Genomic DNA, 26,219 nt, shown 5'->3' with positions numbered 1-26,219 from the left:
GGTACTGTTTTACTTACTAAAATGTACATTCACATATACACATAAATGTAAATGTCATATCCATATGGCCCATATGAGCTAAATGTAGTGAAACATTCCTTTAATATGTACCACACAGACAAAATAAACTTTAATCCAGTATTATATTAACATTTGCAAATCAGAATTGCAATCATAACTTGGCCCTCTGGGAAGAAATATGTTTCCTATTATCATGTACTGAAACTGTACTTTATCAAGATAATTAAAGTTGACATTTTTTTCCAACAATTGAATCTTTTGTAATAGAATAACTGATAGTTTAAATCGACGATTCAATTTTAACTATGACTTAGAAAAAGCTGAAACTATGGTTAAAATATATGCTTGTGTGTGGATTTAAAAGGGAAAAGAGAACTAATAAATAAAAATGCAACACTGAATGAAGAATAAACCTTTCAAAATACTTTTTTTTTTTTTTTACAGTTTTCAAATGGTTTATTAAATAGTAAATTATCATTTATTTTAAATCAACTTAATAAAATTGGAACTATTGCTAAAGAAAAGTTAAAACTGTTTAAAAACGAAAACCTGCCTTGTCAACTAACTGAAATCAATTTAAGATGAAGTGCTAAAATGACTAAAACTAAAATTGAAATAAAAATAAATGGTAATGTAAAAATAAAAATGATGGAAAGCACATAACAAAATGTATGTATTAAACTTAAATGTATAATTTAAAACAATTAAATACTACTACTATTACTACTACTGCTAATAATAATAATAATATTAATTATTATTAATATTATTATTATTATTATTATTATTCAACTAAATTAACTAAATACATTTTTTAATTGCTATTACCTGTAATCTTAGGAAAAGATAAGACTATGGTTAAGGTGTGTGTGTGTGTGTGTGTGTGTGTGTGTGTGTGTGTGTGTGTGTGTGTGTCTTTAGAGGGAAACGAGAAAAACCTCTTTTTAACCTTTTTGAATTTTCTAAATATATTTTACATTGTTACAGCTTACATCCAGTGCATTGTATCTTGCATAAATAACTGTTTATTTATATTTGAACATTATATAATTAAAAAAAAAAGTTTTTTTTTTTATTGTCAAACATATATTACACCCTTAGGTCTGAAGGGCATGTTGGGTAGAATCAGAATCAGAACGAGCTTTATTGCCAAGTATACTTTCACACACAAGGAATTTGTCTTGGTGACAGAAGCTTCCAGTGTACAGACAGGATAACAAAATCAAAATAAATATACAAAATCAATCAACAAAAAGACAATAGACAGTATATGTACATATACAATTTAAATTAAACAATAACAAAGCAGCTTTGTCTGTTTACTGTTTATTATCTTGCGTTTAGGTTATTCATAGTTTATGGATTCATAATAATGTTTAATTACATATTCAGACAGTAAGTGATCAATCATCATGTCACTGTTTTCTATCGAACTGCCACCTAGTGGTTACTGTATGTCACTGCACATCAACTGGATCTGCTGTAAGGTTATTTATAGTGTGAGTGAATAGAGATGAAGTGAAAAGATATTAAAGGATTAGAGCATAACTAATGCACTGCAGGATTACAGACAAACGGAGGTAGAGACAGAGCTGGAGGTAAACAGAGGGAGAGATCTCAGAGAGATCTAGATAAAAGGCCTGCAGGTGAAGAGAGAGAATCACAGCAACTGAGCAAGTGATTCAAATCCAATAGAAATTAAAGATTTAAAGGCTCCGGTGCACTGCATCCTGCATGGCACACTCAGGTGAAGACACGCTCACAGGTAAGACGATAAACTATCACAAATATAAAGGAGACAACTGTTTTGGCTGGAGTGGAAGGAAATCTGGAATTGACTTAGATGCCGGATTCTTTTTGTGTTTTTAATATGGAAATGTCATATTCATATCTTGATAAGGATTCTATTTTGCCATTTCAATTATTAATACAAATGATTTATTCATAAATGCACGCGTTTATGTAAAAGTATGTTTATGTGTGTGTATATATAATGTAATTTGATAAATGTAGTATTGCAATTAATATAATTAATTATATCTGTAAATCATTTATTATATTAACTGTAATATTACATTTTAAGTAAATGACATATTATTATTTAATACATGTTTTACCTTTATTAGGAATTCTGAATCAAAAATTGAATTGAAAATGTTATATTTCAGAATGTAATTTTATAAATGTAATATTGCATTTTATATAGTACAAGATGCATATGAATGATTTAGAATTGACATTTATGTAATGAATGTAATGATTACATCTATTACATTAAACATAAATCATTATATTGATTTCATTTATTATAAACTTTTAATCAAAAGTTGAATTGAAAATGTTATTATAGCAGAATGTTTTGATTTGTTTTCGTTTTTTAGTTTGTACCCTTTTTGCTTTAATAATGGATTGATTACACTGATCAATAATTTATTACTTTTGATTAGTGAATTATAACATACAGTAAATATATTTCTTTTGATTTGAATTTTTCCACAAAACTGCTCATTTGAGTAAAATCATGGATTTGAATGGTCTCAGATTTCTGTGCCACATCTTAGATGTTTTTGATCAATTGTTTATTGTTTGTTTATGTATGTGCGTTTGTGTTTTCGAGCAGCGATGAATATAGAGAGGATTATCGAGTGTATCAGAGAGGATGATCAGAAAGGGCTGAAGGCAGAACTACAGCAATTTATTCGAGAGGTACTTACAATTAACTAAAAACTGATTATATTCAGTCCAGTGGCTCCAAAACCAATGTATTAATAGCATTCATGCTCACAATACATGTCATTACAAAACAATCTACTTTGTTGTGTACTCACAACTCACATTTTATGTAACTGCTCTTTTCTAATTCAATATTTTCGCTCTCTCCTAGTATGCACAGTGTTTCTTCTATGATTTGGAGGAGAGGGAGAGAAGGAGAGTAAGAGATATTTGAGTGCAGTTACACACACACATTCAGAAATGAGGTCTCCTCTAACTGTGCTCATATTTAAGATTTCTGTATATGAACGCCATGGGGTTCTCTGAGCCGTGCCGTTTTCCTCCGGGCAGGAAATATTCCTGCATGTCCTCAGTTGTTTGCTGATACTGCAGCTGACGTGATCCTCGGCCTGCAGCTCATTGATATTTAGACCATAAGCTCTCTACCAAATCCATCCCAGAGAGCAAGTCAGTGTTGATGTGTGGACTTTAATTGCATTGAATTAACATTACAAAGAGATGCTGGTTTACTATAATTTTTGCATCCTCAGTAAACATTAAGACTGTTGACATTTCAAAAACCATGTGAATTGTTCACTTTATTAGAGTGTTGATGTGATGCTGATTTTACATTAAGATTTTAATCTCAACCAAAATGATGGTTTGGATGAAAACTCAACATTGTATCTGGGATAGATTTCTCTTCCTGGTCTACTAGCTCTGTTACTGACTGTTAAAACACACACTCAGGATAAATATATTTGACATATTTTCTTTGTCTTATCTTTTCGGATGGTTTAATAATTGTCTTATTATTCTGTTGTTTGGCTGCTTGTTTGGCTGCAGAGGCTGGAGCTGGAAGAGGTATTATTTTCTTTTTTAAAAGCTACATTCTTGAATTTTCTAAGGCTACTGACATCCTGAAACGCATTTGACGGCTGTTAACCCTCTGGTGGTCTTCGGCGATTTTAAACTGTAAAATCGTACCTTCGGAAATTATTATTTTTTTTTTTATGTTTTATGATCGCCATAAGAAATGAAAAGGAAATACAAAAATACGGAGCTATTTCTGGGGGGTACAATCTACAAATCAGCCATGATGAAATAGATAGTCTAAATCTATATCCAAATGCAAATCTAATCAAAGTAAGTAATCATGTCTCAAAATACTCTTATAAGAAACTAGGGGATCACAGAGCGTATATATTTACCATAGACTGTATAAAAACATGGACGTAGTGTCCGTGACGTCACCCGTAGGTTTCTGAAGAGAGTTTCTGAAGCTCAAAAGTAGGCGGAGCCGGCCATCGCCATCTTCTTTTTGCAGTTTGTAAAGTAGCTATCCTTCAATGTAAACAGTCTGCAAAGTTGTTAAGTGTTCACAGTTTAGCAGCTAAACTTTAGCTGTGGGCACAATTTGCTTGCATAAGTGTTTTTGTATTTTATGTCATTATTATAAGAACGGATTGGAGCCAGACTGTATAAAAACATGGACGTAGTGTCCGTGACGTCACCCGTAGGTTTCTGAAGAGAGTTTCTGAATCTCAAAAGTGGGCGGAGCCGGCCATCGCCATCTTGGCAGCGCATCACTCCCGGATAATCGAAAATGGGCAAAGAGGCGGGAGCTGGTTGCTGAAACCACGCCCACCTAGCTCGACAGTGGTGGCAATCCACCTGTCACTCAAATGGCCACGCCCTTAATTATGCAGAACTTTAAGGCTTAATATAATTTAAACGGATGAGTTATAAAATAAATCCACCCCCTCACAGTTGTCATGAATGGCAAAATTAGCTATATAGACCAAAACCCCTTTTTGTAACATGTTTTTTTCTGCTGTAAAGTTGGGCATTTTAACATGGGGAGTCTATGGGACTGACTCCCTTTTGCAGCCAGCCTCTAGCGGCCAGTTGATGAATTACAGTTTAAGTCACTTCCGTGTTGGTTTCACGAGAGAGGTTGCCGCTTGATATTTACATATAAGGCTATAAAGGCATCTAGTGGTTACATCATGGTATTACATATGATTTTCTATATTACTCCCACCAGAGGGCACCAATCTGCCTAGGATTTTCTACGTATGTTGTATATAAATATAAAATAGTTTTCTAATATTTGTTTTATTTTATATAGACATATACTTTTTTTTTCTACCAGCAGGGATTAAACCATGTAGGGCCCTATTAAATCCCTTTTTTTTTCTCAAATTATTATTATTATTTTGTTTTACTTACATTTGAATAAAAAGATGTCTAATCAATTAAATGCATAAAACTTTAACAATTTAAGAATATACACACAGATATTTATTATTAAACATTTTGGTAATTAATGCATACAACTTTAATTTGATTTGATAACTTTAAAACTTTAATTAAATTGAATTAATCTTTTAAAATGTAATCAAATGTGAATTTTTCACAAACAAAGAGCTTTGCTATATTTTTAAGTTTACGCTGTATTAATAAAAAATTGTTTGAAATATTTGTATAATATTTGTATCATTTTATATATAGGCATAAATATATACCTTAGAGATTAATATTGTCTAGTACCATGAAGGAACAAATATTATTGAAACAAAATATATTATAATCATTCAATTAAAACAAAATGTTATGCTTATTGTCCTAAGTCTGTTTTGACCGTCCTAATTGTGGAACACCAGAGGGGTTAAAGGTGTATAATTTCTGCATTGCTAGCGACACCCATAATTAGTGATTTGTTCCAATAATACTTTGTGTTATTGTTTTGGTCACTGCAGTTCCGAAAGAATAAAGTGCGGGATTATATGTCAGACTCTGATTCAGACTATGATGAATCCAGTAACCCAGATGTCATTTTGAGACAGGTAACCTTGGCTCTTATAAACAAATACACACCTAAACCATTTTAAAAAGAGTTTCCGCCTTTGTTTCATTTGTTTCATTCCCTCAGGCTCTGGCTACAGTTTTAATCAGGTTCCTCCAGACTGAACCGCAAGGGCGTGTGCTGAAAGTATGCCTGAGATCCATACGGATTCTCTCGAGGGACAAAAAGGTTTTGGGCCCTCTGATCACTGACAGAGCTCTTCTCACACTAGCACACCTGGGCGGCATCAGCAATGCACCTGTTCCCAAAGAAGACACCGACGGCGACTCTGACCCCTATAATGACATCATCGAGGCTATTTCTGAGAGCAAATTGGGTCGAGCGGATGAGGATGATCACGGCAGTGAGGAAGACGATGGTTCTGGGGCCGTAAGCAGTGATGTGAACGACCCTGTGGTCTGGGGCCAGAGTGATTGGTGTGGCGAGCGTAAGGCCAGCACGTTTTCAAACGTGAGCCTCAGACCTTCTCGCAGGAGGAGCAGCGTCTTCAAAGCTCTCACTCCTGGTAAAAGAGACAGCAGAGGAAGCCTGGGAGGAGGAGAGGAGGAGGAGGAAAAAGAAGAAAAAGTTGATGATGAAGTCAACAGGAAGGAAGTCATGAAAATCTTCTGTAACATTGTTTACAATAGTGCTTGGGCACAAGAGAGAGCCAGCGAACTCAGGTATGAATCATTTCAACTTACAGTTTCAAATTCTAACATCTTTCCTCATGAATTCTATGAAAAATGCAAATAAAATAGTAGTATTTTTTTTTGCAGCCAAACTGTGTAGTTACATTCATCTACCAGCAGGAGTTTAACTTAGGGCCCTATGAAAAAAGTTTACTTTTTTCTCAATTCTGTGTGTTTCATTTAAGTTTTCCAGATTCTGTTTTAATGGTTTCATCAAATTTTGATCATCATAAAGGAATTGAATTGAATTGAATGAACATAAATGAATTCAATTGAATTCATAAAACTTTAGCAATTTCCTAATTTATTAAAATTTTTTACAGTTATAGTGCCCTATGAAATTTATTCATTTATTTATTTTATTTTATTTTTTCAGAAATTCTGTGTCGTCTGTCTTAATTTTTCTGGATTCTGTATTTTAGGATTTAATACAAATTTATTATCAAAAATATTGGTAATTAAATGAATGCATAAAACTTAGCAATTTAATTAGTCTTTTAGAATGTAATCAAATGAAATTTGAACAGTTCCTTTCAGTTTTGGCAACTATGGCAAAAATTGGCACATCCAAGGTTTATTCTTTAAATGAAAGAAAAATTGTGATATTCCTTAAAATTATTATTATCATTATTATTATTATTACTGTCAGAAGTACATTTTAGTATACAATAGTAATTTATTTGTGTCATCATTTCTTCAAGATAAGCCAAACTTTTATTTTGGCGGGCTGAAATACTCTCAGAGCAGCTCTGAAGATGAAGTGAATATTTACATTTAAATTTTTAACTTCATATTACTTCATATTTAAAATAGCAGCCTTTTGCTGTTTAAGATTCACTAACTGTACAACCCTAATCTTTGATTTAAACATCCAAATTTAGCCAAATTCTGTGACATTCCGTGTTATACAGTAAATTCAATTTTTTATGTCTAGATTCCATCTGTAATTTCATGAATTCTGTCTGCAAAAATCATAGGGCCCTATTTATGCTAACCAGTGAAAGATTAACCACTTGGTTACAAGATTGCATGGTTGCAAAAAAATAGTGAAGTTAGTTTTGAAAAAGAGTTAATGCAATGAAATTATTGCATTTTATTTGTTTGTTAAAGCTGCAGTCCATAACTTTTTTTATGTTCAAATTTACAAAATGTATATAATAAGCGAGTACACCATGAATCCATTTTCCAAACCATGTTTTTTGGCTTGTCCTGAATCACTACGGTACACCTATAATAAGTGTTTATATTCGGACTATTTAGACCGGTTCGGATAGGTACCGCTGCGGAGTAGCCCAGTACCTGCGTGAGTCGCCATAGACATAAACAGAGAGAAGTAGCTCCGGCTGCAGTGTTCTTCAGTTTATTAACCACTTGAGTGCCAAAAGTTACGGACTGCAGCTTTAAATAAACACCCATAAACACTTAAAGGGATAGTTCACCCAAAAATGAAAATTCTGTCATTAATTACTCACCCTCATGCCGTTCCAAACCCGCAAGACCTTCGTTCATCTTCGGAACACAAATTAAGATATTTTTGATGGAATCTGACAGCTCTCTGACCCTCCCATAGACGGCAAGGGTCTTTACACGATCAAGGTCCAGAAACGTAGTAAGGAGATCGGTAAAATAATCCATGTGACATCAAGGGCTCAACCGTAATTTTACGAAGCTACGAGAATACTTTTTGAGCGCAAAAAAACAACAATTCGTCTCCTCCGCATCACCCTGACGCCATTTTGGAGAATATCCACTGAACGTAAATTGCGTATGCTGTTTTGTGTCAGCTGCGCCACGCGGATACGCTGTTTACATCGTTTGTGCTTTGATTTTTTTTTTTTTTCGTCTGTCTTAATTTTTCTGGATTCTGTATTTTAGGATTTAATACAAATTTATTATCAAAAATATTGGTAATTAAATGAATGCATAAAACTTAGCAATTTAATTAGTCTTTTAGAATGTAATCAAATGAAATTTGAACAGTTCCTTTCAGTTTTGGCAACTATGGCAAAAATTGGCACATCCAAGGTTTATTCTTTAAATGAAAGAAAAATTGTGATATTCCTTAAAATTATTATTATCATTATTATTATTATTACTGTCAGAAGTACATTTTAGTATACAATAGTAATTTATTTGTGTCATCATTTCTTCAAGATAAGCCAAACTTTTATTTTGGCGGGCTGAAATACTCTCAGAGCAGCTCTGAAGATGAAGTGAATATTTACATTTAAATTTTTAACTTCATATTACTTCATATTTAAAATAGCAGCCTTTTGCTGTTTAAGATTCACTAACTGTACAACCCTAATCTTTGATTTAAACATCCAAATTTAGCCAAATTCTGTGACATTCCGTGTTATACAGTAAATTCAATTTTTTATGTCTAGATTCCATCTGTAATTTCATGAATTCTGTCTGCAAAAATCATAGGGCCCTATTTATGCTAACCAGTGAAAGATTAACCACTTGGTTACAAGATTGCATGGTTGCAAAAAAATAGTGAAGTTAGTTTTGAAAAAGAGTTAATGCAATGAAATTATTGCATTTTATTTGTTTGTTAAAGCTGCAGTCCATAACTTTTTTTATGTTCAAATTTACAAAATGTATATAATAAGCGAGTACACCATGAATCCATTTTCCAAACCATGTTTTTTGGCTTGTCCTGAATCACTACGGTACACCTATAATAAGTGTTTATATTCGGACTATTTAGACCGGTTCGGATAGGTACCGCTGCGGAGTAGCCCAGTACCTGCGTGAGTCGCCATAGACATAAACAGAGAGAAGTAGCTCCGGCTGCAGTGTTCTTCAGTCAGTTGGAGAGAAAACAAAAAATGCATATGGCATGAAAATATATTTAGTTTCAGTGATTACAGTGGCCCCATAAACACTTAAAGGGATAGTTCACCCAAAAATGAAAATTCTGTCATTAATTACTCACCCTCATGCCGTTCCAAACCCGCAAGACCTTCGTTCATCTTTGGAACACAGATTAAGATATTTTTGATGGAATCTGAGAGCTCTCTGACCCTCCCATAGACAGCAAGGGTCTTTGCACGATCAAGGTCCAGAAACGTAACAAGGAGATCGGTAAAATAATCCATGTGACATCAAGGGCTCAACCGTAATTTTACGAAGCTACAAGAATACTTTTTGAGCGCAAAAAAACAACAATTCGTCTCCTCCGCATCACCCTGACGCCATTTTGGAGAATATCCACTGAACGTAAATTGCGTATGCTGTTTTGTGTCAGCTGCGCCCCGCGGATCCGCTGTTTACATCGTTTGTGCTTTGATTTTTTTTTTTTTTGCGCAAAAAAACAACAATTCGTCTCCTCCGCATCACCCTGACGCCATTTTGGAGAATATCCACTGAACGTAAATTGCGTATGCTGTTTTGTGTCAGCTGTGCCACGCGGATACGCTGTTTACATCGTTTGTGCTTTGATTTTTTTTTTTTTTGCGCTCAAAAAGTATTCTCGTAGCTTCGTAAAATTACGGGTGAACCCCTGATGTCACATGGATTATTTTACTGATGTCCTTGCTACGTTTCTGGGCCTTGATTGTATAAGGACCCTTGCTGTCTATGGGAGGGTCAGACAGCTCTCAGATTCCATCAAAAATATCTTAAATTGCGTTCCGAAGATGAACGGAGGTCTTATGGGTTTGGAACGACATGAGGGTGAGTAAATAATGACAAAATGTAAATTTTTGGGTGAACTATCCCTTTAAGTGTTTATGGGGCCACTGTATTCACTGAAACTAAATATATTTTCATGCCATATGCATTTTTTGTTTTCTCTCCAACTGTTTGCTGTACTTCAGTCTCCTCTGTGGTCTGACAGAAAAGCTAAATAAGGAGTTTCAGTCTGCATCTTCCCCCTGTGGTCAGTTTTACACACTCCGGTTCATGTTTTTACTGACGGCGTTGAGACCTGAACTCAGAGCACAGCTGAAACAAGTATCTACTTTTTCATCTTCTATTTTAGTGAATTTCGAGCGAATCTGCTATTATATAATGTACACTACTGTTCAAATGTTTAGGATGCATTATAACTAATCAAAAGTGACAGGCAAGACATTTATAATGTTACAATGTTAATGTTTTCTATTCATCAAAGTATCCTGAAAAACAAATGTATCATGGTTTCCACAAAAATATGAAGCAGCACAGCTGTTTTCAACATTTATAATAACGAGATGTTTCTTGAGCAGCAAATCAGAATGAAGTCTGAAGGATCACGTGACACTGAAGACTGGAGTAATGATGCTGAAAATTCAGCTTTGCATCACATTAATAAATTAAATTTTTTAATATATTCAAATAGAAAGCAGCTATTTAAATTTGTAATAATATTTCACAATATTACTGTTTTTGCTGTATTTTTTATTAAATAAATGCAGCCTTGGCGTGCATATGAGACTTCTTTCAAAAACATAAAAAAATATTTATGACCCCAAACTTATTAAAGTCTATATTATAATGACTTTTTCTTATTTTGTAGGAGGGAGGAGTGCCGCTGTTGACCACAGTGCTGGAGAAGAGTTTATCAGTCCAGTGGAAGGAACAGTATGAGGTCGTGCTGGATCCTAAAGCGCCTCCTATAAGTCTAGAGGACTCACAGCAGGCTCAGGAGGCCCTGAAGATTCTATTTAATATCACACACAGCACACACACTCAAGAACCAGAAGAGGTGAGTGTATGCAGAGATTATCATCACACTCACCTCCCTTATAGACAACTATGATTGCACCACGTGATGTGTCAGATGGTGTTACTGTTGGACTGTGATTAAAAACCCACACAGTGCACTGAATAAACTGATATAATGTAACTGTTAATGTCAAGGTTCTCTTTGTGCCTATCAGGAAGATGCATCTCTCTATCGACACCTGGCTGCAGTTTTGTGTCACTGTCTGATGGTGTCCTGTGAGGAGGAGGAAGCTTCAGATGAATTAAAGGGGTTAGTGTTGATAAATATATAAATAATATTAATGAAATATGCAAAAATATATTAATAGAATAATTCTTGCAATATATTAAATTAAAATACATTATGTCTACACTGTTGTGCATCAGTAGACTAGTGAATTTGAAAAATAGATCAAGTGTATAGTGCACTTATTAATTTGGCTGAGAGATACAAATACTTTAGTGGCATGATTGACAAGATCAAGACACACACACACACACACACACAGAGAGAAGTGAAAGATAATAGAAAATAGTACAAAACATGACTCCAGAAATAATAATAGAATAATAATTGCAATATATAAAATTTTGCAGGCAATAAATAGACTAGTGAATATGAGAATCACGTGTTTAATTTGGCTGACGGAACAGAACAGAATAATAATTGCAATATAAAGTCAAATCAATTAAATAATAAAACACATTAAGACTACACTGTTGTGCAGCTAATAAACAAACTAGTGAATATTAGTATCGGATCACATGTGTGGAGCATATATTAATTTGGCTGACAGATGTCTAACTGTCTTCCCTCAGTAACACCTGCGTCTGATCTGTTTGTGACCGTTAAAAAAAATGAGGAATTAGATGTGACTTTTTCAAAGAATCTCTCTCTCATATCTCTAAATTGATCACAGTATATAGGCCTCTTTAGCCAGTGTGCCTCACCAGTGTCACCGTGAGCACAAGCTCTTCCTTCTTCTGGATGCCATGTTTGTCTGTGTCTGCTTTTCTCCGCTCATATGAACGATTCATGTAAATGCTTCAATAAAAATATGAGCTGTACATTTCTGCATTTCAGTTCATTTTATAAACTGACAGAGGGAACGTTCGACTGAAAGAGGACAGATTTGAGCATACGCTTGTCCTCATCTCGCTCTCGTTCTCTCAGGCATGCAGCGAATATGCTGTCTGCTCTTCCGTTGAGCTGTCTAGACGTTCTGGTATCTGTGCCTCTGGGTCCAGACTCACACCAGATGAATGGAGCCAACATGGACTGTGTGCACAATCTTCTCATGTACATGGAGAGAAAACTGGGGCAGGTAATGAGAAAGGGGAAGAAATAAATACGGAAAGGGAAATAAAAAACAAACAAACAATAGGGTAAAATGTCTTCATGATCCTTCAGAAATCATTTTAATTTGCTCATTTGCTGCTTGAGAACTTTTGATCAGTTTAATGCAGTCTCGTTTACTATTCATTTCTTTCACATAAAAAGAATAAACATTTGAACGGTAGTGTAAATTGTACTTTTTTTTCTAAAATGCATTTTTATTTATTTTGTTAAAATTAGAAAAAAATTGGGTTAGAGAGGATGAAAAATAATTATAACCATTAGGCTACACACTAAAAAATGCTGGGTTAAAAAGAGACAAACCCAGCTATTGGGTTGTTTTGACCCAGCGGTTGAGTTGTTTTGAACCCAACCGCTGGGTCAAAACAGCCCAATTGCTGGGTTTGTCCCTATTTTACCCAGCACTGGGTTGTATTTAACCCAGCATTTTTTAGAGTGTACACTCTAAAAAATGCTGGGTTAAATACAACCCAGTGCTGGGTAAAATAGGGACAAACCCAGCAATTGGGCTGTTTTGACCCAGCGGTTGGGTTCAAAACAACTCAACCGCTGGGTCAAAACAACCCAATAGCTGGGTTTGTCCCTTTTTATCCAAGCACTGGGTTGTATTCAACCCAGCATTTTTTTTAGAGTGTATTATATAAATTTTTGGCCTAAAAACCTGGTCTTAAATAGTGAACCTCATGGGAAAAAATGCATATGTTTGCAACAGCAGCTTTTCTAACACCATGGTGTTTCACATGCAGGGTGAAAAGGTCAAAGAGAGACTGACCCCTGTGCTGAACTTGCTGACCGAATGCTCCAGAGGTCACAGAGACACAAGGCACTACCTCAGACAACAGGCATGACTGCTATTTTACATTATTGTCTAAAAAAATACTTCTTGCTTTTTTATCAAATGCTATCAAATTTGATCAATTTGTTTGTTGAGTGTAGATTCTGCCTCCATTAAGAGATGCCAGCACTAAACCTGAGGAGGGAAACACTATGAGGAATCGTCTGGTCAGACTGATGACCCACCTGGAGACTGAGCTCAAACACTGCGCTGCTGACCTGCTCTTCGTGCTGTGCAAAGAGAACGGTAACGCATAGAAACACACTATTAACCACAAATACCAGAATTCTGTAAAAATAAGAACAGGGCCCGTATTCACAAAAAAATTTCTTACCACAAAGAGTTCTCCTAAAAAGCAGTAAAAGTTTTTAGCTAAGCGTTTTCTCTTAAAACCTATTCACAAAGCTGCTGAGACAAATTTTTACTAAGGAATAGAGAGAAGTCTTAAAGCTTAAAATTTGCAAAATGTATAAAATGAGCGAGTACATCATGAATTCATCTTCCAAACCGTGTTTTTGTCTTATTCCGAATCACTACGGTACACTTATAATAAGTACTTATATTTGGACTATTGTAGCCTGGTCGGGTCGTCACCGCTGCGGAGTAACACATACTGTACCTGCTTATTGTCAGCCTCTTACATGTATGCTTCTCAAAAACAATTAGCAGATATGCATATAAACAGACTTTTAAAAAACAGAGTAGAATAATTATGGATGACAGTAGGCCTAATACATGCAAACGTAAATAAACTGGACGTAAGAACAGCTGTTACTTCTTGCCCAACTGGTTAATGAATACAACGATATGATCAAAGGAAAATTAGGAGTTGGGGTAACCTCTAAAACCAAAGATGATACCTTTTTAAAAGGTCATTATCATCAAATGTTTCTAAAATTTTTACGTTCAGAGGCAGATTGCCAGCAACAGCCATTTTAGGATAAAAATTTGCAAAATGTATAAAATGAGCGAGTACATCATGAATTCATCTTCCAAACCGCGTTTTTGTCTTATTCCGAATCACTACGGTACACTTATAATAAGTACTTATATTTGGACTATTGTAGCCTGGTCGGGTCGTCACCGCTGCGGAGTAACACATACTGTACCTGCTTATTGTCAGCCTCTTACATGTATGCTTCTCAAAAACAATTAGCAGATATGCATATAAACAGACTTTTAAAAAACAGAGTAGAATAATTATGGATGACAGTAGGCCTAATACATGCAAACGTAAATAAACTGGACGTAAGAACAGCTGTTACTTCTTGCCCAACTGGTTAATGAATACAACGATATGATCAAAGGAAAATTAGGAGTTGGGGTAACCTCTAAAACCAAAGATGATACCTTTTTAAAAGGTCATTATCATCAAATGTTTCTAAAATTTTTACGTTCAGAGGCAGATTGCCAGCAACAGCCATTTTAGGATAGTTTGTGTGGCTTGGTCTTAGTGACTTAGGAGTCCTCTTCACTACTAACGTTTCACAGATTTAAAAAAAAATAAAAAGTGAAAGGGAAGGGGGAAGTTTAGGAGCTAGTTTTAGTGCTAAAAGGCTTATATATGAGTGAAATACTCTTAGAGCAAAAATGTAGGAGTCCTAAATTTAGGACTGACATGCGCATTATTTTTAAGAGTTTCTTTAAAGCCTTTTAGCCTTAAGATGTTTTGTGAATACGGGCCCAGAATTGCAAGGTATAAACTCAGAATTCAGATTTTCCCGCAATTCTACGTTTACATTTTGACTTTCTAATTTTTTTTTTTTGAATTCTGAATTGAAATCCCGCCATTCTGTTTTTTTTCCCCGCCATGGAATAAAAAATAAAAAAGGTAATTGCGACTTTTTATCTCACATTTGACATTTCGCAAAGACCCGCCCCCCCTTAGTTACTGTTGCTATGTCCGACAAGCCTTGGCGCTCTCAGGCCACACATCGTCTTCTCAAGCAGTGAAAAATACATTGCGGAGCAAAGAGGACACAACGCGCCAACAGACAAGACAGAGCAGGTTACTTTTGTTATGAAACGAAGTCTCAGCTTTCAAATTTTGCGCTTTTTTTTAAGAAATCCAAACAATAATTTGTAGCTCTTTAATGTGTCGTGACAGATCGCTGTAGCTCCTCAGTTCAACCGGCACGTGGACCGATCATCTCTTTACTAGATATAGCACGAAATAAACATGAAGGAACATCAGAAGGTATCTTGTTTCAACCATGAAAAGATGCAAATACACACCATTTTTCAAGTTCAAGTCCACTGACGTTAATCTACTCTTCTGTCTAGTTTGTTTGTCGGACAAAATGAAAATGGCAGATTCGGCATCATGATTGGTCAGATCACCTGTCAATCAAACGCCGGGGCGAAGTAGTAGGTTGTTTGCACATAATGTCATTACTGTGGCGCGAAATGCAGCTGGAGTGCAGGAAGTGATTTTTCTATATGGATGCTCAAATCGGTCAAACTGAGAAACCACAAGGAGCTATTATCGTGTACGAATATTTGTTGTTCATAAGGGTGGAAAAGGAAAGAAATTGCAGGGAAAAGTGGCTTGAAAACCAGCTTCTGCGGTCAGGAGGAGCCGAGTCGGAGAAATGTTTGTGTGTGCAAATGGTTAATATAAGATACAATAATAAATTAAGTTATTAATAAAGAAATATATAAATAGATACAGGGCTGTAAACTCTCACGCATTCAACATGAGACAGTCCGAATTCACTCAACGCTAAATGCCACACATAGCCATATCCATTCCACTGCCTCGATGGCAGGCAAGTATTTCAATTTAGTTGAAAAATCGCTCCTCTTCATAACATAAGGATCACAATGTTGTGATTTTCTGTTTATACCTCTCTCTTGTAAGAGTGTCTAAACCAGTACAGTGCGGACTTCCCTCCATCTCACCCATTCTGCTTTTCACTTCCTGCCCTCCATCAGAATCATGTGATTGCAAACAAGCTAATGTTATCACAATTTTGACTTTTCTTCTCCGGAATCCGGGTTTATATCTTGCAATTCTGAGTTTATTTCTTGCGATTATGAAAGAAGTCAGAATTGAGAGAATTGTGAAAAAAAAGTTGCAATTACCTTTTTTATTCTGTTGCTGTTAAAAAACCTTTTCCACTATAAAGATCCCTTTGTCCAATGTAACAGGTTTTTCATGGAACCATAGAAGCCAATAAAGACCCTTTATTGTCATTTAGTTAGTCTATGTGTTTTCCCCCCCGGCTACTCCAGTGAGGCGTTTCGTTAAGTACACTGGATATGGAAATGCAGCTGGGCTCCTGGCCACTAGAGGCTTGCTAGGAGGTCAGAGGTCAAAGGCCACATCATCAGGCACGCAGTACTCTAGCGATTCAGACTCGGACACCGAGGAGTACCGGCAGATTAAAGACCGAGTGAATCCAGTGACGGGACAGGTGGAAGAGGAGCAGCCTGATCCGATGGAGGGAATGACAGAGGAGGAGAAAGAGGAGGAGGCACACCGGCTCATCAGTCTTTTTAACAAACTCTCAAAGTAAGGAACTTAAACTACTGAAAACACCAGTAATAGTTTGTACATACGTACTGCTTTAACACTCACATCTTTTCCTAAATGAGGGATAATGTGATTCAGCCGATGGGACTGGACGAAGAGGGTCAGCTGGTGCCGCTGCCGGAGCTCAGGGACCTTTCAGTGGAGGAGAGGAAATCAGAGGAAGAACATGATGACCTGGAGAACGTGGAGTAGAATTGGCATAGATGTGGTGATCAAAACTGACTAGATAAAATAATAATATTTCAGTATGAAATAGTTTTAACAGTTTATCACATAACACCACCTAGACATGCCCTTAAATATTACCTGAATATATCAAATTATTGAGACACTTTATTTAATTAGTACACATCCGGTCAAAAGTTTGGATCAATAAGATTTTTTTTTTTATGAATATTTTTATTTAGCAAGGATGCAAAGTGACAGTAAATACCTTTATGATGTTACACAGACATATGCATATATAAAAAAACGCTGTTCTTTTGAACTTTCTATTCATCAAAGAATCATGAAAATAAAAATGTATCACAGTTTCCACAAAGATATTAAGCAGCACTGTTCTCAACATTGATAATAATCAGAAATATTTCTCAAGCAGCAAATCAGCATATCAGAATGATTTCTGAAGGATCATGTGACACTGAAGACTTTGATCACAGGAATAAATTGCTAAATTACTATTATTTTAAAATAATAATATTACAATATTCAAAATAACATTAAAATAGAAAACAGCTATTGTGAACTGTAATATTTCACCATTTTTACTGTATCTCTGATCAAATAAATGCAGCTTTGGTGGGTAAAAGAGACTTTTGTTTCCATTAACATTAAAAAAATCTTACCAAACTTTTGAAAGGTAGCATATATATATATATATATATATATATATATACACGTTTATATCATAATTATTCAATTAGTCAATGCATTTACTGCATGCGTTGTGAAGGACTCTGTGTTCTTTAAATGTTACTTTGAATGTTCATGTATTTTTTGTGAATGTAGAATCAGTGGTGTGAACATAGTGTCCATTTAATGTAAGTTAGTTGTATCCTCTAGTGTCCTAAACAGGTGGTTGTGAGATTCTTTGTTTTTATTTATGTTGTGTGACACTGAGAAGCTCCGCCCACAGTGAAATCTCTCTCCACATAGCTGAATATTAAATGTTAAACTGATGTGTGAACTGCTTTGGTTGATTTATTGAATAGAACTCAAATGATTCACTCACAAACCTTGCCAACAGGTTTTACTCTTCAGAATCAATATCTTTCCAATGAAATGTTTTAGAACGGAGCGTAACTACAACAACATGTATTCTAGAATAGAAATGTTCTTGACTTTTCCATGACATTGAAGATTTATTAACTTTAAAACACATACAATTCCCTGAAATTTCCAGGATTTACATCACTGGAAACCATGATACTAAGTGTAAACCTTAGTTCATCTCAGCTGAAAAAGAGGAAGAAACACGGCACATCAATGGAACAAGAGCTCACATTCAGTTCAGATTACTGTCAAAAATATAACAACAATGAAATTCAGGCCAGGAAAAGACTGAAGAAATACTGTAAATAGACATCATCATGACTCAATATTGTATCAGAGATCCGTAGTAGTGTAAAAACAGACTTTAAAAACTAATTAGACTTGGGTTCTAGCATTTTTAAATGCTCTTTCATGATAGCACACAACCATGAAACCCATCCATTTAAAATAAGACTCCTCTTGTAAAGTCATCTTTGTATTTTTATCCACAGAATCATTGACAATTACTTTGTACCATTAATATTAGTCCACGCACCTTGAATAAATACAATTAACCATGGAGTCACCACTAAGTAAACCGTTTAAGAAATAATTGCAATTCAGGAGCCCTATATGTGTGCAGTCACGTCTTTCTGCTCGGTCACAGCTGATCTTTCTAACACAGCTCCATCATTTGCTCCAGAGAGAGCTGGAGCTCCACTGAACGCAGTGAAGACGCCCCATTTACAACAGCCATCATCTTCAAACCCTCCAGTGAAGTCAGAATAACCTAAACAAATGAGAAAGAGAGAGCGGGAATGGGAAAGTTGAAAATAAATCATGATACATATATTTTTTTAATTTTATGAACTCTGATAAAAACACACTATCTGTGCCTTTAAGAAATCATTAAAGGGGTCATATGACGCAATTTCAAATTGGGTTGCAAAGACTAAAGTCTCAAACCCAAAGAGATATTCTTTATAAAAGTTAAGACTTGTCCACGCCCTCCTAAAAAGGCTCGTTCTAACACGCCCCCCACGTCTACCTCACTGTGTGGGAAGATTTGCATAACACCGCCCAAATGTTCACGCAACGAAAGAAGGCGTAACTTTTATTCTCGCTGTAGTATTGTTGTTGCCGCCGCCGCCATGTCGTGAAGGCACTGTGTGTTTTGTTGTGAAAGCGAAACTACTTTGTTTGGTCTTCCAAAAGAGGACGATATCCGCTTCGTCATGCCTAGAGCTGATCTGTGCTGGTCGCTGAGGAAATACATCAACTTCGCGCTGTGGATCGCTGGATCGGCTTTCACCGTGGACGAAGCAGAGTCCAGCCCGGGGTCGTCACATGTGGTTGCCACAAGCCCGCCCGCCGGCCTCCGCTCACGGTACACGGCATCGCAGTATGGTAGGGGCCTAACATTTCCGTCACACGCTTGAAGTATTCAGCCAATCACAAAGCACTGGATAGCTGGCCAATCAGAGCACACCTCGCGTTTTCAGACCGATGAGCTTTGTAAAAATCGACGCCTTTCAGAAAGCCAGGGCATAGAGGAGAAACAATAATGTACAGTATGTGGAAAATAATGTGTTTTTTGAACCTTAAACCGCATAAACACATTTCATTACACCAAATACACAAAATAATGTTCTTTTTAGCAGCATCACATGACCCCTTTAATATAAATGAAGCAATAAGCCACAAAAGAAATGACATTACAGTGATTCTATAGGTAAGGTGTGATCCTAACCACAACAGGAAGCAGAATGCCTCACTGTGATGCATGGTAAGTGTTAGTATTTGTTGCATGTATAAAATCGAGATAACGGAAATATGATGAAAGACAACAATGTTCATTAAAGAGTCAAATTTCTAAACCCTGTAAAGCCTGACATATGGAATAACAGATTTATGGACCATTCAACTAAATATTTAATTAAAAAAACTTTTTTAATTGAGTATCATATTTGATACATCGAGCTTTTATGGCCCATAGAGTATGATACAGTAAAAATATGAAAAATATTCATAAATGAGGAGGGAAAACACCTCAATATTAACTATAGCCCCAAACTGAACAGAATATGCAATTTGGTGCAGATGTTGTTATTTACATGCTTTAAAAGTAAGATGAAATTGTAATAGCCTGTAGTGTAAATCAAAGAGATTATTTTTAACAGTATAAATGCATAAACGTATATAAATCAGTTGTCACTCTACATGTCCTAATAATATGTTTTAGTAAGATGCTACTAAGTTTTATGATCGAAGCTCTGTAATTTTTATTGTGGGGGCAAAACATTTAATGCAACAATTTTACAATTATACTAAAAGGCCTTTTACTTGCTATAAAAGTACAAACCATCAATCAGACAACAGAAGGCATATAGTAGACGGTGTACAACAGGATTTTCAGCAGAACTGACCATGTTGATCATTTAGAGGCCTTAGAAATTTGTGTATGAAATATGATACAGTAGGCTTTATAGGGTAAATATTAACCTAAAGTCCTATCCTAACCTCTATCATGATGAGTTTCTTCTCCCACGGCCTCATTTTGGGGTCGGGCCACTTCTCTCCCAGAAAGAAGTAAAGAGCGTAAGAAGGAGATTCGCAGCTTGTCTGAATAAAGTCCATCAAACCTAAAGGAATGACATCATCAGACGTCCAGCACACGTTCCAAGTGACCAGTCTAACATATAAGAACCAACGAAATATTTGCAAGCACCAACGATCGACCATATCTGAGCAAATACACAATTTAATTGAGTTTTTAATGTATTTTAAATTACATTTTATTTATGAAAAAAACTGTTTACTCATGCTACCTGACTCATGTGTAAATTCCATAAGGCATTTTCCTACTCTTTTCTTATTTTTGTTCATATATGGAAAAAAACAATATGGAAATGTAATCGTAATACTATGTAATGTGTATTACGTGTGTATTTATGTGTATAATGTAATACTTAATATGCCACTTTTTGTAATGTCTATTCAATGATGTCCGCATCTGCCACATTTAATCTGGTCTTTTTTAGCAAATATTGTAATTAATCTTATTAATAATCAGCATATCATGCAACGATTTGATTTTAAAACTTTAATCAATCGATCGATCTTGATTAAACATGGCTGGGAGAAATCTGACATCAAATATAACTCACCTGATATATAATCTCTGAAGTTGTAGATGGCTTCAGGTGTGTTTTTGGAGAGCTCTCTGGGTGTTGGGCTATTTTCATGTTTGCATAGACCCCAATAGATCCTGCTCAATCCCCAACGGTGACCACAGACCATGCCATCAAATTTCCTGATCTCCAGACCACCCAGATTATTCAGAATTTCTTTCGTATGCTTGGCCTGGATCTGATCCAGAATACCTTCAGGAGTAGGTAGTGTGACCACTGGTAGATCAGCCCTGCCCATGGATTCGTCCCTGTGGGAGTTAAAGGTATACTGTTAAGTTTTCATCTGTATGATCCATGGTGCTAACTTAAAGATCAGTGATGAATCAAGTACAAAAATACCAACATGTTTCCCTGATACATCAGTCTGAAACCAGCATCATTCTCCACCAACTCTTCCTTCACAATCTTCCCTTTGTAATGAACCTTAATCCGAAAAAATGTCTCTGTGAAGAAAACGTATGAATTGAAAAAATCTGTGAGTAATCAAACATCAGTAACTGATGTGAATATGTGTTGATTTTGAGAGCCACTTACCCAGTTTTGTCACAGGAATGCTACCCTGATGACCTACACCTTCACCCTCTGGTTGATATGCTGGAGGATGATGACCCGCAGCCGTCGCCCCCTCAGACGGCGGAATCTGCCCCAAACCACCGATAGCACCCTCAGCTGAAGAAAATTGTCCATGAGTGTTCACTATTTGGTAATGGATCTCAGTATACTGGGATTCTGGACATGGACTGGTTTCTTGGTAGAGTACTGGTTCTTCGAACCCCAGATATAACTGATCTGGATTCCAAACTTCATGAACTGGAACAAAAATGAAAGGCTGTACACATACACAATGCACTGTCCTTCAAATCATTATATACTGTATATGCTCACCCATGCTATATTTATTACATAAATTAAAAACATCAGCATTCTGAAATATTATTGCAATTTAAAAGAACTGTTATCCATTTGAAAATATTTTAAAATGTAATTTATTTCTGTGATGCAGAGCTGAATTTTCAGCATTATTACTTCAGTCTTCAGTGTCACATGAACCTTCAAATATGCTGATTTGCTGCTCAGGAATTGACATTTCTTATATAACATTTATTTTTGCTGATTAATATTTTTTTGGAAAACGTGATGCACTACCATTAAAAAGTTTGGTGTAAATGCAAAAATATATATACTTTAGATTCTTTAATACTTAATTACTTTTCAGCACGTATGCATTTATTTACTCAAAAGTGACAGTAAAGACATTTTGAATGTTACAATATATTTCTATTTCAAATAAATGCCGTTCTTTTGAACTTTCTATTCATCAAAGAATCCTAAAAAAATGTATTTCGGTTTCCACAAAATTATTAAGCAGCACAACTGTTTTCAACATTGATGATAATAGGAATAAGTGAGCACAAAATCAGAAAAGCACAAATTTAGAATGATTTCTGAAGGATCATGTGACACTGAAGACTGAAGTAATGATGCTGAAAATTCAGCTTTGCATCACAGGAATAAATTACATTTTTACATATATTCACACGGAAAACAGTTCTTTTAAATTGTAATATTTCATAATATTACTGTGTTTTACTCAAATAAATGCAGCCTTGGTGAGCAAAAGAGACTTCATTCAATTTTTATTAATGTTTTTATATTCCAAACTTGTGACAGATAGTGTATACATATAATAATAAAATGGTCATCTTTACAGGATTGATAGGTATATACAATCATCATAATCATAATATAATAACAGTCCCATATAAAACATTATCCAACCATACAGAGACCAAGGGCAACTTAAAATAAAGGTAATTAAATCAGAGTTAATCCATCATCTTTTCTGGTCTTTTCAATCTACCTCGTGAGGGACTTTCCTGAAGGTTTAGTCCCGTGAAATCTTGCTCCAAACCTTGGGGCGGATGTGCTAAGAAATATAAAAGTAAAACATACTGTCATCACAATGAAAGGCCTACCTCACAAATATATTTTAAAAAATGCATGGCTGGGTATAAAATGCTGTCTTACTAGGGAACATGTCGCTCTCCTCAACATACAGTTCTGGTGAAAACTAAAAATGAAGAAAAGAAAAAACAAAACAATTCCCAAGTCAGTGTGTGTATGTCGTATCTGATGCCACAGGCTGTCCACTTGAGAGTGCTTTAAAGAAAAACACAGATTAAACCTGATGAAACAGATACTCACATCAGTCTCTTGAGAGCCCTCGGATCCTGAAGCTGGAGAGGAGACAAAACAAATATCAGATTTAACAGTTCAATCAATCTTCTTAATGGCATCAACCACAAATGTAATGTTTCCTACCTGCAGAATGAGGTTCAGATGGAAACTGATAGACTTTATGTGGATTAGCGGCATCGTTCTTGCTGTCAATTATAATCTTGAAGCCTTTAGCACGAAGAGCGCTACGGAAGTTTCTCTTCCAAACAGAGGGATCTCCGTTTATCCTGCCATCTCCAGCGACGCTCGTCTGAGCCCACGCCTGACGGGGACAAAATACAGTTATCAGAAGAAAAGTACTCCATGTCTGCTCTGACGGTAATACCATGCTTATATACCATGGTACTGAATGATTTATATTGATATAGGTATTTACCTGATACTCCAAGGTACTTAAAAAAAATCCTTACATTAAATGTAATATGTGGTGTTGCATGGTTGTAATAAATATAAATGTATAAATGCTGATTGTAATGGAAGTGTAGTAAATTATAAGGTATTATCAATAATATACTAAATATACAATTGAAACAGTCACGAAAAGTGTAGCCCTACTCTATTTAAATAAGTAAAAAATATGTAGACTTGAAGTACTGCAAGTGCACATTTAATATAGTTAAACACACTTCTTTTTCTCAAGGGATGCCACATAAATAGGGTATTCATTAAGCACCATGATGAAAAAACTACACAGAAATGTCTTAATGATGCATGACAAATAATCTCACCTTGAATATGAGGACATCAACATTGTTAGAGTCCTGTCTTAAAGCGTGCTTCCACGGAATGCTAAACTGTCTTTGCTCTTTATTGGTCCAACACACTCCAGGATAACTTCCACTTTGGATTTGTTCATACAACCAGGGCACGAAGAGTGGTTTTGGTTGGGCCATGATGCAATCAGACTATACACACCAAACCATCAATGTGCTGCACAAACAACACAACCGAAAAGCATGCTGAAAAATCCTCCTAGTCATATACAAACTTTCACAACCACTATAAAACCCCTAAGTAAATACAGTACTTTCTGCTACGGTCAATGTTTGAATTCATGAAACGAAACTATACAGTATAATATTTTCTTACATATCACAGTTCACATTTTCATTTTAGAAATGACATATATTGGAAAGACATTCTGTATAATGAATAATATGAGCTCGGGGTTTATATAACAAACCGTAAGTATAATAACAAAAACACCATGCCATTTAATCGTCACTTCCCTTACGAAAAAGAAGTTTATTCAAGTGTGCTATTAGTATACTTCTTTTAAACTAAAAATAGGAAAGTATACTTTTAGTCTACTTTTTATGTACTTCTCAGAAATATACTTAAAATTACATTTAAGTATACTTGACTTATACTTCTAAATATATTTGAGCTATACTTGTGTTTCTAGAATGTGTGTTTTCATTGTTATACTGTAGGGGACGCTAGTACACATCTTCTGTACAGAATTTCCAAAAAACACAAGTGAAGAAGAAACCGAAACAACAGATGCTTCCGCATGTAATCTAACACGATCGCCAGACATAAAACAGCATCAAAACTGTGTAACGTTGATGTAATGTCTACCAATGAAGAGGTTATAATGACTGTCAAGCTTTGGGGTGTTGATCAACTCTATGTTTTGATTATCGTTCTGAATCCAATTCAGTTTTTTTTCAGCTTTTTGTTCAAAATGTTGTTTGTTTATTTATTTATGAAACTTACCCACATTCAAGTGTTTCAAAAAAGAATGCATGAAGCTAGAATAAAATGTGTTTGTTCACAAGCAGATGCTCTGTTCTTTCTTTTGGTGTTTTGTATGTTCATATATTTATTCATATAACAAAATATATACAAATGAATACCTAAATAGGGACATAGTAGTATACTTAAAGTATGATGTAAAGTTCACTTAAAGAAAACTTACGAGTATACTTGCAGTATACTAAACTAGTAGTTTACTGAGACTATACTTCAAAGTGTACTAAAATGCTACTACAAGTATTTAATTAGTAAACTATCAGTATACCTATAAGTTCACTTTTAGTATAGTTGCAGTACAAGCTAAACATTTTAATGTAAACTAGTTGTGTACTCAGTTTACTACTGTACTTAAAGTATACTTTTATATACTAGAAAGTGGGCCAATTTAGGATTACTGAAATAGTACACTTTCAAGTATACTACTAGTACACTGATATTTGTATACTTACTACATAAAGTAAACTTAAAAATATACTTGAACTTTACTTAATAAAATCAACTTGAAGTATGCTACTTTTTGGTAAGGGTTACCTCGAGTCCTGTGGCCTCTCTTGGGGTTTTCAGCGAACTCTTCAGATGCCAGGACGATGAGACGGGCTTGTCTGTCAGTGCTCCTTTAATACTGAACTTTTTCCCGATATTGTGCTTTACGATCAGGTGTAAGACATTACTCGGGAAATCCATGTCAGTTTCGATTTCCCATTTAGACGTCATTGCGCACGTCGCTCCAGGAGTGTCTGAGCTTAGACGGCCGCTAGATGGCGCAGACGACCATTACAATTAAATAACATGGCAAGTTTGAACAACCTGAAAATCAATAACTACATATATATTACTATTACTTGTTTCGCTTCTGTTTGAGTTTTTTATAACCATTTCTTACTATGTGTAAGTTGTTGTTTCTTAGCATGAGTGTTTTGTCATTTGATTTGTATTTTTTGTATTTATTAAAATTTTACTTACATTATGTCTGTATAGGTCTTTTATTAAGTTTGTTTTATTTAATTTGAGTTCCATTTTAATACTTCAACAAACTAAATGCAAATGAAATAATATATTGAATTTATAAATGTGTATGTACATATACAG

The 26,219-nt window shown here is 35.2% G+C and overlaps 2 protein-coding genes across 4 annotated transcripts; one reads left to right on the top strand and one right to left on the bottom strand.

Moving 5' to 3' along the window:
• Positions 1 to 1,598: 1,598 nt before the first annotated feature.
• On the top strand, positions 1,599 to 17,198 carry LOC107557377 (synembryn-A). Of its 2 annotated transcripts, XM_016240781.1 has the most exons (14): positions 1,599 to 1,786; positions 2,642 to 2,727; positions 2,906 to 2,953; positions 3,580 to 3,597; positions 5,496 to 5,582; positions 5,669 to 6,264; positions 10,098 to 10,233; positions 10,778 to 10,966; positions 11,142 to 11,236; positions 12,140 to 12,290; positions 13,069 to 13,164; positions 13,259 to 13,403; positions 16,392 to 16,671; positions 16,755 to 17,198. In XM_016240781.1, the coding sequence occupies exons 1-14, from the start codon at positions 1,756 to 1,758 to the stop codon at positions 16,882 to 16,884; spliced, it is 2,088 nt and encodes a 695-aa protein (XP_016096267.1). In that variant the 5' UTR covers positions 1,599 to 1,755; the 3' UTR covers positions 16,885 to 17,198. The 2 variants fall into 2 exon arrangements, with proteins under 2 accessions (XP_016096267.1, XP_016096268.1); XM_016240782.1 differs by lacking the exons at positions 2,642 to 2,727; positions 2,906 to 2,953.
• Positions 17,199 to 17,454: 256 nt separating this feature from the next.
• LOC107557350 (interferon regulatory factor 3-like) lies at positions 17,455 to 25,871 on the bottom strand. 2 transcript variants are annotated; one of them, XM_016240735.1, is made up of 11 exons: positions 25,662 to 25,871; positions 24,101 to 24,277; positions 23,457 to 23,634; positions 23,340 to 23,371; positions 23,163 to 23,205; positions 22,996 to 23,061; positions 21,669 to 21,944; positions 21,478 to 21,577; positions 21,111 to 21,382; positions 20,464 to 20,585; positions 17,455 to 18,733 (listed from the first exon to the last, which is right to left on the bottom strand). In XM_016240735.1, exons 1-11 carry the CDS (start codon positions 25,842 to 25,844, stop codon positions 18,620 to 18,622), a joined length of 1,563 nt encoding a protein of 520 aa, XP_016096221.1. In that variant the 5' UTR covers positions 25,845 to 25,871; the 3' UTR covers positions 17,455 to 18,619. The 2 variants fall into 2 exon arrangements, with proteins under 2 accessions (XP_016096221.1, XP_016096222.1); XM_016240736.1 differs by having other exon boundaries at positions 24,101 to 24,302; positions 25,662 to 25,739.
• Between the last annotated feature and the right edge of the window lie 348 nt (positions 25,872 to 26,219).

The sequence above is a fragment of the Sinocyclocheilus grahami genome, unplaced genomic scaffold (assembly GCF_001515645.1).
Source record: "Sinocyclocheilus grahami isolate Dianchi unplaced genomic scaffold, SAMN03320097.WGS_v1.1 scaffold599.1, whole genome shotgun sequence".
Classification (NCBI taxonomy): Eukaryota; Metazoa; Chordata; class Actinopteri; order Cypriniformes; family Cyprinidae; genus Sinocyclocheilus; species Sinocyclocheilus grahami.
The sequence above is the reverse complement of the archived record's forward strand: the minus strand, read 5'-3'. Positions and strand labels throughout refer to the sequence as shown.